Genomic DNA, 14,085 nt, shown 5'->3' on the forward strand with positions numbered 1-14,085 from the left:
CCTGTTATTTGAGAATATTTTTTTGAAAATTTCTTTAATTTAAAAATAGTGCTTTATAGAGTTCAAGGAAATGTACTACTTCTTAAATAAGCAAGGCCCTGACACTTTAAAGCTGAGGTCATAATTTGTATCAATATAATATTTAATATTTTATTATATAGATTGTATATGAAATCATAATATTTTACTAGTAAGAAGTTTAATAAGACAATATGTTAAAAATACTAAATCTTTATTTGTGCTTTGAAAGATGGTGCTGTAAAAAGAGTAAGTCTGAAAATTTCAACATACTGTGATCAGAATAAAATAAAAAATAACATGAGTTATTTTTTAGCTCTAACCCTCTAATAGCCTTCCTGTTGGTAAAATGAAGTATTATTTAGCTATTTGGGGTCTTTTAGAATAAGAGAGTGATGTCTTACTGGAAATAAGACTTCATATTTTAGCTTTAGATATTCTCATTTATATTGTATTTCAGAAAATAGAGTATATCTTTTGTTTTGAAATATAAAATGTTTTTAAATTCTTACATTCTTAAGTTTAAAAAAATTCCAGTGTTTTCATAGTCTTTCATACTTTGGCCACTATTGATTTCCTTTCAAATTTTTAGTAATGAGGTTAAACCTAGACTATTTGATTTCCACTTACAGCATCAGCTGCAACAACATATACATTTAACACCTATATGTAATTAATGTTGAAAAACTTGTTTTGACTTTACAAATGAGAGTAATTATAGCTACATATTAAAAGAATGCAACAGTGTTCATGTTTGATTCCTAATCAAAGGAAAGAACATGTTCCTTCTTCTCTTCCTCCTAATCCATTTCATGAAATGTCCAGTTTCCCTCCTATTGATAAAGATAGCTTTATGGCAGCTTCACCACCACAACACATGCTCCAGCTCTTCCAATGTTGACAGGAACTTCCTAAAACAGAAAAAGAACAAAACAAAACAAAAAACAAGGACAGAAAAAATATCTTAATGAACTTTGTCTTCAATATAATATATATAATATATCATGTTGAAGGTAAACAAGTCTTTAGCTATTCTGGTCCAATCTTCACCTGGTATAAAGAGTGAAAATGTAGTCCAGATAACTGTCCAGTGTGGCAGAAATAACGTATTATTTAAATTACATAGACTTGAGTCTGAGAAGCAGGTGATTTTGATTGATAATTTCCCCAGTTGAATAATTACAGCTAATAATAAAAACTATAGCTAAAATTATCAGCTTGAAATCCTTCAAGTTTTTTATTAAGGTTAACTGAGATAATGAATAAAAATAATTTTGCAGATAGAGTTTATATATCCATTATTTGTTAGTTCTATTTCACTCTTTTCCAAGGTCACACATTGAAACTGAAAAGCCAGGAATAGAATCTAGGTCTCTTACCCTATTTGTCTGCAATTTTCAGAAAACTAAATTTCACAAGCTTAGCAAACATTATTTTTAAGATTTTATTCTTTTTTAAAAATTTCTTTTCAGCATAACAGTATTCTTGTTTTCACACCACACCCAGTGCTCCATGCAATATGTGCCCTCCATAATACCCACCACCTTGTTCCCCCAACCTCCCAACCACTGGCCCTTCAAGACCCCCAGGTTGCTTTTCAGAGTCCATAGTCTCTCATGGTTTACCTCCCCTTCCAATTCCCCTCAACTCCCTTCTCTCCATCTCCCCATGTCCTCCATGTTATTTGTTATGCTCCACAAATAAGTGAAACCATATGATAATTGACTCTCTCTGCTTGACTTATTTCACTCAGCATAATCTCTTCCAGTCCAATCCATGTTGCTACAAAAGTTGGGTATTCATCCTTTCTGATGGAGGCATAATACTCCATTGTGTGTATGGACCACAACTTCCTTATCCATTCATCTGTTGAAGGGCATCTTGGTTCTTTGCACAGTTTGGCGACCATGGTCATTGCTTTAGGAAACATTTTGATATTGAATTTGACTTAATAAATCCTTGTTTGTTAATTTATTTTGTTCCCTTCCATTCCTAGCTTGTCCTAAGCACTGATAAAGTAAGAAGTTACCAACATAGCAGAATTGGGGTGTTTCTGAGGGTCTTTAAAAATCAAATTGTCAGAGGGTAGAGCTAGAAAGCCATCATCAGTTGTTATTATATTAATATATATTTAGAACAGTAACCAATTTATTGTGTGGAATAAAGGAAGTCAGTATAAAGGAAGGTGAGCTTAGAGACAAAATATAATGTTTGCCTGTTCATGGAAATTATGAGGAGTTAATCATATTTTATTATTTTTTTAATTAAGCCTTTATTTAATTAACAGAACACCATTAAATACTTTGGAATAAATCCAGAGTTATCACTAGAAAAAAATATCAAATATATCAAGTTTCCCTTTATCATCCCCAAGAAGTCCTTTCAGGGCTTCTTCTGTTACTCTCCTTAGAATTTCTTCTGTTAGATGCCCAGCATTCTTGAGAGGGTTTAATTACAGTCTCTCAGTGTTCACTAAATCCTTAAATGACTGATTAAGAATGAAGAGTGTTGTAGTTTATACAATCTCTATAAAATGGGACTGAAAAAAAATTTCTCCTGGTCAACAACCAATAAGAGGGGCAGATATTTGTTAATGAGGACTTTGCACTTTGCTTCTCAAGTCATAATACATACTTAGAAAGTTGGCCAGAGTAAGGCTTTCAAATTTATTGACTTGTATTCACTTGAGTAAAGCTTTTGAATTATTGAATTAGATTCACTTTTCTATCAAATGAATGAGTCTATAAAGCAAAGAGAATGTTCCGTTCCCTTTCACAGAAGTACTGATGAATCCTGCCAATGACAAATTAGATCAACTAACTAGTACTCTATAGTACAGAGAAAGCAAATACTGCAAATTTCACTAAAAGATTCTGAGTAGGCCTTAGAGAAGAAAATGGAATTAATTCTGAACATATATTGTAAAGACTTTTATTAAAACCTGAAATGTATTCATTTAAATACTTTCAATGACAGTACCTCTTGCCATTCATCTTTCTGTGCATTGTATGACTCAACAGTGTTCAAATAAGTATGTCCATCATATCCTCCAACCACATAGAGTTTATCTCCAAGGGGACATAGAGCAACAGCATCTCGAGGAACACTCAGAGGTGTCACAGTTGACCATGAATCATTTTTTGGATCATACCTTAAGAAGTTTAGGAAGACAATTAAAAGGGGAAGTCAAATAATATTAAAAACAATAGACATTAATAAAATGTATACTTATCCAATATAAGGAATTTAAAACACCTTATAAATATTAAAATTTAGTCTGACTAATAAATAAAAATAAGTACATGACAAAATTCATTTCAACAAGACATCACTTTAAGTATATCAAAAATGTATTTCATTTCTGAAATACTGTGCATCCTTTGATTAGTACTCAGATTCTTTATGAGGAAATTTTACATACTGTCATCTTATCATTGTGAGGAAAATGCCCCATCTCTCTTGGTATGATGGTTGGAGAGCTTTAGTTTTTCTCTTATTCTTTATTTATCTTTTTTTTTTTTTTGTGAGAGGCATTATCCTGTTCATAGGATAGCTCATATTTCAAGTAAATCTAAAGACAATTGCCTTCTTGTTTTGTAATATGTAGTACCCCAGTTTTAGTGCTATTTGTAGTTAATATGACCATAGTCTTATCCTATCATTTTCCCCATGAGTGTTCCAATTTATTTTCACATGATGATTTTTTTCCATTTTAATCTGATGTTAATTCCTTATTCCCAAACCTTTTCAGTAAGCTAAATGAAAGAGAATTCACTCAAATTAAAATAGCATTATGTCTTTTCCTTTTCAATTTTGTTTTTCTGTCTCTCCTTACTTTGAATATAAGTATATATATTTTAGTAGAAACAAAAAGGAGCCTAATGAGAATTAGCCATGGGCTTATTCCTACACTACCTACACTTAGCAATTTGGGGTCTCTTCTGGTTCCACACAAATTTTAAGATTTTTGTTCCAGCTCATTGACAAATGCTGTTGGAATTTTGACCAGGATGGCATTGAAAGTATAGCTTGCTCTAGGCAGTATATACATTTTTTTTAATTCTTAATTTTTTATAAACATGTATTTTTATCCCCAGGGGTACAGGTCTGTGAATCACCAGGGTTACACACTTCACAGCACTCACCAGAGCACATACCCTCCCCAATGTCCATAACCCCACTCCCCTTCCCCCACCCCCCCCCCCCCCCCAAGCAACCCTCAGTTTGTTTTGTGAGATCAAGAGTCACTTATGGTTTGTCTCCCTCCCAATCCCATCTTGTTTCATTGATTCTTCTCCTACCCCCTCAAGCCCCCATGTTGCATCACCACTTCCTCATATTAGGGAGATCATATGATAGTTGTCTTTCTCCGTTTGACTTATTTCACTATGCATGATACGCTCTAGTTCCATCCATGTTGCCAGCTTCTCTCTCTCTCTCTCTGCCTGCCTCTCTGTCTACTTGTGATTTCTCTCTGTCAAATAAATAAATAAAATCTTAAAAAAACTTCATGTTGTACATGAAACCATAAAAATACTAGAAAAGAGCACAGGGAGTAATTTCTCTGGCGCCTTAGCAAAATTTTTATAGATATTTCTCCTGAAGAGAGGGAAACAAAAGCAAAAATAAACTATTGGGACTACATCAAAGTAAAAATCTGCATCACAGATGAATAAATCAACAAAACTACAAGGCAGCCTACCGAAGGAAGATATATGCAAAGAACATGTTCAATAAAAGGTTAGTATACAAAATATATAATGCGCTCATACAAATCGACAGCAAAAATATCCTAAATAATCCAATTTAAAAATTGGCAGAAGGCATGGACAGTTCACCAGAGAAAACATACAGATGTGATACACTTTTTTTCAAAAAAACTGAAACAAAAGTATTCAGATGGCCAACAGGCACATGAAAAGATGGTAAACATCACTCATCATTGGGGAAATGCAAGTCAAAATTACAACCAGATATTACTTCACCCTTGTCTGAATAGTTAAAAGCAACAATAGGAGAAAGAAGTGTTGGAGAGGATGTGGAGGAAAGGAAATCTTCTTGCATGTCAGTAGGAGTGCATATGGGTGCCTCACTTGTGGGAGACAGTATGGAGGTTCCCCTAAAATTTAAAAATAACTGCCTTATAATCTGGTAATTAAAGTACTGGGTTATTTACCCAAAATAATACAAAAAGAAAGAAAGGAATAAATGCACATGCTTATTGTAGCATTATTTACAATAACCAAATTATGGAAGTAGTCCAAGTGTCCATTGCAAATGAATGGATACTTAAAATGTAGTATATATGTACCATGGAATATTATCCATATATTTTTATTCCCAGGGGTACAGGTCTGTGAATCACCAGGTTTACACACTTCACAGCACTCACCAAAGCACATACCCTCCCCAATGTCCATAATCCCACCCCCTTCTCCCAAACCCCCTCCCCCAGCAACCCTCAGTTTGTTTTGTGAGATCAAGAGTCACTTATGGTTTGTCTCCCTCTTAATCCCATCTTGTTTCATTTATTCTTCTCCTACCCACTTAAGCCCCCATGTTGCATCACCACTTACTCATATCAGGGAGATCATATGATAGTTGTCTTTCTCCGATTGACTTATTTTGCTAAGCATGATATGTTCTTATTAGTTCCATCCATGTTGTCACAAATGGGAAGATTTCATTTCTTTTGATGGCTGCATAGTATTCCATCTCATATATATACCACATCTTGATCCATTCATCTGTTGATGGACATCTAGGTTCTTTCCATAGTTTGGCTATTGTGGACATTCCTGCTATAAACATTCAGGTGCACGTGCCCCTTTGGATCCTCTCTAACATTTGATGTTTCTTGCTTTGTTAATTTTTGCCATTCTTACCAGTGTATGGTGGTATCTCAATGTGGTTTTGATTAGAATTTCCCTGATGTCTAAAGATGATGAACACTTCATGTGTCTGTTGGCCACTTGTATATCTTCTTTGAGAAGAGTCTGCTCATGTGTTCTGTCTTTTTTGACTTGATTATATATTTTTTTGGGTGTCGAGAATGAGATTTTCTTTATAAATCTTGGATATCAGCCATTTGCCTGCAGTGCCATTTGAAAATTTCTCCCATTCCATGTGTTACCTCAGTTTTGTTGACTATTTTCTTTGTTGTGCAGAAGCTTTTTATATTGATGAAGTCCCAAAAGTTCATTTCCACTTTTGTTTCCTTTGCCTTCAGAGCCATGTGTGAAAAGAAGTTATTGTGGCTGATGTTGAAGAGTTTACTGCTTATGTTTTTCTCTAGGATTTTGGTAGATTCCTGTCTGACACTGAGGAATCCGTTTTGAGTTTATCTTTGTTTATGGTATAAGAGAATGGTTGGGTTTCATTCTTCTGTATGCAGCTTTCCAATTTTCCCAGCACCATTTATTGAAGATACTGTCTTTTTATCACTGGATATATTCCAGCTTCATTGAAGATTATTTGACCATGGAGATGAGGGTCCATATCTGAGATCTCTACTCTGTTCCATTGGTCCGTGTGTTTGTTTTTGTGGCAATTGTCTGTTTTGTTTTGTTTTTTTTTTTCCCAATTTCTCTGTGTGTGTTTTTGTGCTGTCTTGGTGATAACAGATTTGTAACAAAGCTTGAAATCGTGCAATGTGCTGCCCCCAAGCTTTGTTTTTCTTTTTTCAACATTTCCTTGGCAATTCGGGTTTTTTTCTGCTTCCATACGAATTTTAGGATTGTTCCAGCCCGTGATATTTTGATTGGGATGGCGTAGAAAGTATAGATCTCTCTGGGCAGCACTGACATTTTAATACTGTTTATTCTTCTGATCCATGAACATGGACTGCTTTTTCATCTTTCTGAATCTTCTATTGCTTTCATGAGTGTTCTGTAGTTACTCAAGTATAGATCCGTTACCTCTTTGGACAGGTTTATTCCAAAGTATCTTAAAGGTTTTGGAGTTATTGCAAATTAAATCAATCCTCTAATTTCCCTTTCTACAGTTTCATTGTTGGTGCATAAGAAAGAAACTGATTTATGCTCATTGATATTATATCCTGCCACATGACTGAATTGCTATATGAGTTCTAATAATTTGGAGCTAGAGTCTTTCAGGTTTTCCACATAAACTACCAAGTCATCTGCAAAAAAAGAGAGTTTAACTTCTTCTTTGCCAGTTTGAATGCCTTTTATTCCTCTTGGTTATCTGATTGCTGTCATTAGGACTGTCGCTAGACTGTTGTTGTTGAACAACAATGGCAAGAGTGGGCATCATTGTCATGTTTTTGATCTCAAAGGGAAGGCTGTCAGCTTTTCCCCATTGAACAAGATATTCACTGTGAGTTTTTCATAGATAGATTTTATGAAGTCAAGGAATGTTCCCTCTATGCCTATACTCTGAAGGGTTTCAATCAGTAAACTATGCTCTATTTTGTCAGATGACTTTTTCCACATCAATGGAGAGGACCATGTGGTTCTTCTCTCTTCTCTTATTGATTTGTTCTATCACATTGGTTGATTTGTGAATGTTGCACCACCCTTCCATCACAGGCACAAATCCCATGTGTTCATGGTGGATAATCTTTTAATGCACTGTTGGATCCTATTAGCTAGGATCTTATTGAGAATATTGACGTCCATATTCATCAGGGATATTGGTTGGAAATTCTTCTTTTTGCTGGGGTCTTCGCCTGGTTTGGGGATCAAGGTTAATGCTGGCTTCATAGAAATAACCTGGAAGTTTTCCTCCTGCTTCAATTTTTTGAAACCGATTCAGGAGTGTAGGTGTTATTTCTACTTTGAATGTTCGGTAGAATTTCCCAGGGAATCCATCCAGTCTGGGACTCTTGATTGTTAGGGGAAGTTTTTGATCAATGCTTCAATCTTGTTACTGGTTATTGGTCTGTAAATGTTGTTAATTTCTTCCTGTTTTATTCTTGGAAGTTTATAGGTTTCCAGGAATGCATCTACTACTTCTAGGTTTCTTAACTTTTTGACATAGAGCTCTTGATAATAATTTCTGATAGAGTCAGAAGATAGCGTGATCTCTCCCCTTTCATTCATAATTTTATTAATTTGGGTCCTTTCTCTTCTTTTGGATGAGTCTGGCCAGATGTTTATCAACCTTATTAATTCATTCATGGGGCCAACTTCTAATTTCATAGATGTGATCCACTGTATATCTGGTTTCTAACTCATTGTTATGCTCTAATCTTAATTATTGCTCTTCTTGTGTGTGGGGTAGGCTCAATTTGTTTTTGATTTTCAAGTTCAAGGTGTAAAGGGAGTTTGTGTAGTCAGGATGTTTCTTATTTGTTTGAGTGAGGATTGCATGGCTATGCATTTCCCTCTTAGGACCCACTTTGACCTATCCCATAGGTTTTGGACCAATGCGTCATCATTATCAGTGGTTTCCATGAATTGTTTAAGTTCCTCTTTGATTTCATGGTTGATCCAAAAATTCTTGAGCAGGATAATCTTTAGCTTCCAAGTGTTTGAATTTCTTCCAACCTTTTCTTGTGATTGAGCTCCAGCTCCAAAGCATTGTGGTCTGAGAATATGCAGGGAATGATATCAATCTTTTGGTATCAGTTGAGACCTGATTTGTGACTCAGTAAGTGGTCTATTCTGGAGAAGGTTCTGTGTGTCCTTGAGAAGAATGAGTATTCTGTTATTTTATGGTGGAATGCTCTGTATATATGTATGAGGTCCATCTGGTCGAAGATGTTATTCAAAGCTGTTGTTTTTTTGTTGATTTCTGCTTATATGATCTGTCCATTGCTGAGAGTGGTAATGCAGAAAAAAAAAACATTTGACAAAAAATAAGGCATCGTTTTCTGATTAAAACTCTTCTGAGTATAGGGATAGAGGACCATAACATCCATCTATGAAAAATCCACAGTGAATATTATCCTCAATAGGGAAAAGCTGACAGCCTTCCCTTTGAGATAAGGAGCATGACAAGGATGACCACTCTCACCACTCTTGTTCAACATAGTATTAGAAGTCATTCCAACAGCAATCACACAACAAAGAGAAATAAAAGTTCAAATTGACAATGAAGAAGTTAAATTCTCTCTCTTTGCAGATGACATGATACTTTATATGGAAAACCCAAAAGGCTCCACACCCAACCTGTAAGAACTCATTCAGGAATTCAGTAATGTGGCAGGACACAAAATCAATGTACAGAAATCAGTGGCTTTCTTATACACTAACAATGAAAATACAGAAAGGGAAATTAGAGAATCAATTCCCTTTACTATAGCACCAAGAAACATAAGATACCTGGGAATAAACATAACCAAAGAGGTAAAGGATCTCTACTCGAGGAACAACGGAACCCTCATAAAAGAAATTGAAGAAGTCATAAAAAAAGATGGAAGACCATTTCATGCTCTTGGATTGGAAGAATAAATATTGTTAAAATGTTTATACTGCCCAGAAAAATCTATACTTTCAATTCCATTCTGACCAAAACTCCAACTTCAAAGAGATACAACAAACAATCCAAAAATTTATATGGAATCAGAAGAGACCTCAAATTTCCAAGGAAATGTTGAAAAAGAAAAACAAAACGGGGGTGCCTGGGTGGCTCAGTGGGTTAAGCCGCTGCCTTTGGCTCAGGTCATGATCTCAGGGTCCTGGGATCGAGTCCCGCATCGGGTTCTCTGCTCAGCAGGGAGCCTGCTTCCCTCTCTCTGTCTCTGCCTGCCTCTCCATCTACTTGTGATTTCTCTCTGTCAAATAAATAAAATCTTTAAAAAAAAAAAAAAAGAAAAACAAAACGGTGGACACCACATTGCCTGATTTCAAGCATTACTGCAAAGCTGTGATCACCAAGACAGCATGGTACTGGCATAAAAACAGACACAAAGACCAGTGGAACAAATTAGAAAGCCCAGATATGGACCCTCAACTCTATGGTCAAATAATATTCGACAAAGGAGGAAAAAATATACAGTGGAAAAAAGACTGTCTCTTCAATAAATGGTGCTGGGAAAATTGGACAGCTATGTGTAAAAGAATGAAATGCAACCACTGTCTTGCACCATACACAAAGATGAACTCAAAATGGATAAAAGACCTCAACATGAGGCAGGAATCCATCAGAATCCTAGAGGAGAACATAGGCAGTAACGTCTTCGATATCAGCCACAGGAAATCAAGATATGTCTCCAAAGTCAAAGGGAACAAAAGCAAAAATGAATTTTGGGACTCAAAGGTGACAACACTTACTTAATGTTGAAAAACTGAGAGCTTTTCCTCTATTGTAAGGAAAAATACATAGATGTCCATTTTCCCTACTTTTTATTCAACAGAGTACAGCAATAAAACAGAAAGACAAATTGAAGGAATTCATATTGGAAAATAAATTAAACTGTCATTATTTTCCGATGATTCAACCAAAAAAACCTACTAGAAGTAATAAATGAATTCAGCAAAGTTGCAGGATAGAAATTTAATACCCCATAACTGGTAGCATATCCATAAGCAAATAATTAATTAGCAGTAAAAGAAATAAGAAAAAAAAACTCCATTTACATCTGCACCAAAAAGAATATAATACCTAGGAATAAATTTAATCAAGGAGATGAAAGACCTGTACTCTGGAAACTATAAAACACGCATGAAAGGAATTGAATGCTACATGACAAGTGGAAATATATTTCATGCTCATGGATTGGGAAAAATTATATTGTTAGGATGTCCATATTATCCACAGTGATATACACAGCCTATGCAATACCTATAAAAGCACCAACAGCATATTTTACAAAACTAAAACAAAAAATCATAAAATTTGTATAGAACCATAAAAGACCTTGACTAGCCAAATCAGTCTTGAGAAAGTTGTAGGAATCACAAAATTCCAGAATTAAAGATACACTACAAAGCTAAAGCTGTAGTCATCAAAATAGTATGGACGTGGCAGAGAAATATACACATGGAACAGTGGAACAAGAAAGAGAACTCAAAAGTAAATCCAATTATATGATCAATTAAGTTATTACATTGAAAGCAAGAATATAAAAGGGGGGGTAGATAGTTTCTTTAAGAAATGGTGTGACGTTTGCAAATATCTTCTCCCAGTCTGTCAGTTGTCTTTTGATTTTGTTAACTGTTTCCTTTGCTGTGCAAAAGCTTTTGATCTTGATGAAATCCCAATAGTTCGTTTTTGCCCTTGCTTCCCTTGCCTTTCATGATGTTCCTAGGAAGATGTTGCTGCAGCTGAGGTCAAAGAGGTTGCTGCCTGTGTGACAAAATGGATCGAACTAGAGTGTATCATGCTTAGCAAAATAAGTCAAGCAGAGAAAGGCAACTATCATATGATCTCTCTGATATGAGGAAGTGGTGAAGCAACATGAGGACTTAAGTGGGTAGGAGAAGAATCAATGAAACAAGATGGGATTGGGAGGGACTCTTAAATTCACAAAACAAACTGAGGTTTGCTGGCGGGAGGGGGATTGGGAGAAGTGGTGTGGGGTTATGGACATTGGGGAGGGTATGTGCTTTGGTGAGTGCTGTGAAGTGTGGAACTCTGGTGATTCACAGACCTGTACTCCTGGGGATAAAAATACATGTTTATAAAAAATGTTTATAAAAAAATAAAAAATAAGAAATAAAGAAATGGTGTGAAAACCGCGCAGACACTTTTTTTTTATTTGCATAGGTAGTTTTAAGAGTAAAACTGGACCACTTTCTAAAGCCACACACCAAAAAACCCAAAAAGGAATAAACACATAAAGGTGAGATCTGAAGCCATAAAACTCCTAGAAAAGAACACAGGTATTAATTTCTTGGACATGAGCTTTAGTGACATTTTCTAAACTGGGTTCCATAGGCAAGAGAAGCAGAGAAAAAATAAACTATTGGACTACATAAAAATTAAAAAAAAAATCTTTTTCATAGATAAGGAAACCAACACCAACACTCAAAACAATCTCCTGAACAGTAGAAGATACTTGTAAATGATGTATATAATAAGGGGTTAATATCCAAAATATACCAAGAACTTACATAGCTCAACACAAAAAAGTAAAGAATCTGATTTAAAAATGGGTGGAGCATCTGAATAGACAATTCTCCAAAGAAGACATTCAGATATTCAACAGAGACTTGAAAAGTTGCTCAACATCAGCAATCATCAGAGAAATGGAAATAACTCACTTACACCTGTCAGAATGGATAAAATAAAAAAGACAAGAAGTAATGTGTTGCTGAGGATGTGGAGCAAAAGAAACCTGATAAATTGTTGTTAATGTAAATTGGTTCATCCACTGTGGAAACCGGTATGAGAGTTTCTCAACAATTAAAAATATGAATACCATATGATCCAGTAATTCCAATACAGGGTGATATTACCCCCCAAAAATTGAAATCTTAATCCAAAAAGATATATGTACCCCTATGTTTACTGAAGAATTATTTGCAATAGTAGAACAACCTAAGTCTCTACCAATAGATAAATAGACCAGGAAGACACACACACAAACACAGACACGAATATTTTGGAGCCCCCCAAAAAAATAAATAAATAAAAAGAAGAAGAAAGAAAAAGATGTTGGAGAAGTAGCAGGCTGAGGCTACATCAGCTAGCAGGATATCCGCTAGATAGCTTATCTAAATATTGAAAACACCTACAGATCGAAGAGAAGAACAGCAGTTCTAGAAACTGAAAATCAACCACTTTCTGAAAGGTAAAACTCGCGGAGAAGTGAATCCATAGCAAAGGGAAAATAGACTGTGGGGGTAGTTACCAGCTCGCGGCAATCGGTGGAGACACAGAGCACAAAATTGGGACTTTTAAAAGTCTGGTCCACTGAGGGACATCGCTCCAGAGGCTAAACCGGGATGAAGCCCACGAGGAGTCAGCGTGGTCCCAATTCCCACAGGATCACAGAAGGATCGGGGTTGTCTGAGTGTCACAGAGCTTGCAGGTATTAGAACGGGGAAGCTGGTTACAGAGAGAGAGCCGAGGACCCAGAGCTCGGGGTTACCTTGAACCAGTCGCAGCCTGGGTGAGCTGGGAGCATGGCCTGAGGCCAGGGAGATGGGAGTGATTGGGCACTATTCTCTGAGGGTGCACTAAGGAGTGGGGCCCTGAGGTCTCAGCTCCTCCTGGCCAGAGACTGAGAGGCTGACATTTTCATTCCCATCCTCCAGATCTCTACGGAAAGGGTTCAAGTAAAAAAAACTTCCGCAAGAGGGAACCTGAGCAGATTAGTCAGCCCGACCCCTGGTAGGTGCATCTCTGCCTGGGGCAAAGAACTTGAGAATCACTACAACAGGGCCCTCCCCCAGAAGATCAACAAGAAATCCAGCCAGGACCAAGTTCACTTACCAAGGAGTGCAGATTCAATACCAAGGAGAGCAGCAGAATTCCAGAGGAGAAGCAAACAAAGCACTGAACTCAAGGCTTTCTCCCATGATTCTTTAGTCTTGCAGTTAATTTAATTTTTTTTTAATTTTTTTCTTCTGCTGATTTTTTAAAATTTTTACCCTTTTCGTTTTTAATGTTTTTTTAACTAGTTTATCTAATATATGTATTTTTTCTTTTTTCATATTTTTTCTTTTTTCATATTTTTTTCTTTATCCGTTTTCTTTTTTTTTAATTGCTAATTTTTTTCCTGAACCTGTTTTCATCCCCGTTCTCCCCCCCTCACGATTGGTGATCTCTTCTGATTTGGTTAAAGCACACTTTCCTGGGGTCTTTGCCACCCTTTTAGTATTTTACTTGCTCCTTGATATACTCTACTCTGGACAAAATGAAAAGTCAGAAAAGTTCACCACAAAAAAATAGAACAAGAGACAGTACCAAAGGCTGGGGACCTAATCAATACAGACATTGGTAATATGTCAGATCTAGAGTTCAGAATGATAATTCTCAAGGTTCTAGCTGGTTCGAAAAAGTCATGGAAGATATTAGTGATACCCTCTTGGGAGATACAAAAGCACTTTCTGGAGAAATAAAAGAACTAAAATCTAATCTAATCCAGTAAAAAAAGCTATTAATGAGGTGCAAACGACATATCAGATAAAGGACTAGTGTCCAGAATCTATAAAG

At 35.9% G+C, this 14,085-nt stretch overlaps 1 protein-coding gene across 1 annotated transcript in view; it reads right to left on the bottom strand.

Moving 5' to 3' along the window:
* Window positions 1–716: 716 nt before the first annotated feature.
* KLHL4 (kelch like family member 4) overlaps window positions 717–14,085 on the bottom strand; it is a 119,484-nt gene continuing 106,115 nt past the window's right edge. Inside the window, exons 10-11 of the mRNA XM_059385213.1 lie at window positions 2,998–3,169; window positions 717–929 (exon numbers count right to left, since the gene is read on the bottom strand). Of these exons, the coding sequence (XP_059241196.1) occupies window positions 870–929; window positions 2,998–3,169 (232 nt within the window). The 3' untranslated portion in view covers window positions 717–869. The remainder of the gene's footprint in view (window positions 930–2,997; window positions 3,170–14,085) is intronic.

Source organism: Mustela nigripes, chromosome X, assembly GCF_022355385.1.
Source record: "Mustela nigripes isolate SB6536 chromosome X, MUSNIG.SB6536, whole genome shotgun sequence".
Taxonomy (NCBI): Eukaryota; Metazoa; Chordata; class Mammalia; order Carnivora; family Mustelidae; genus Mustela; species Mustela nigripes.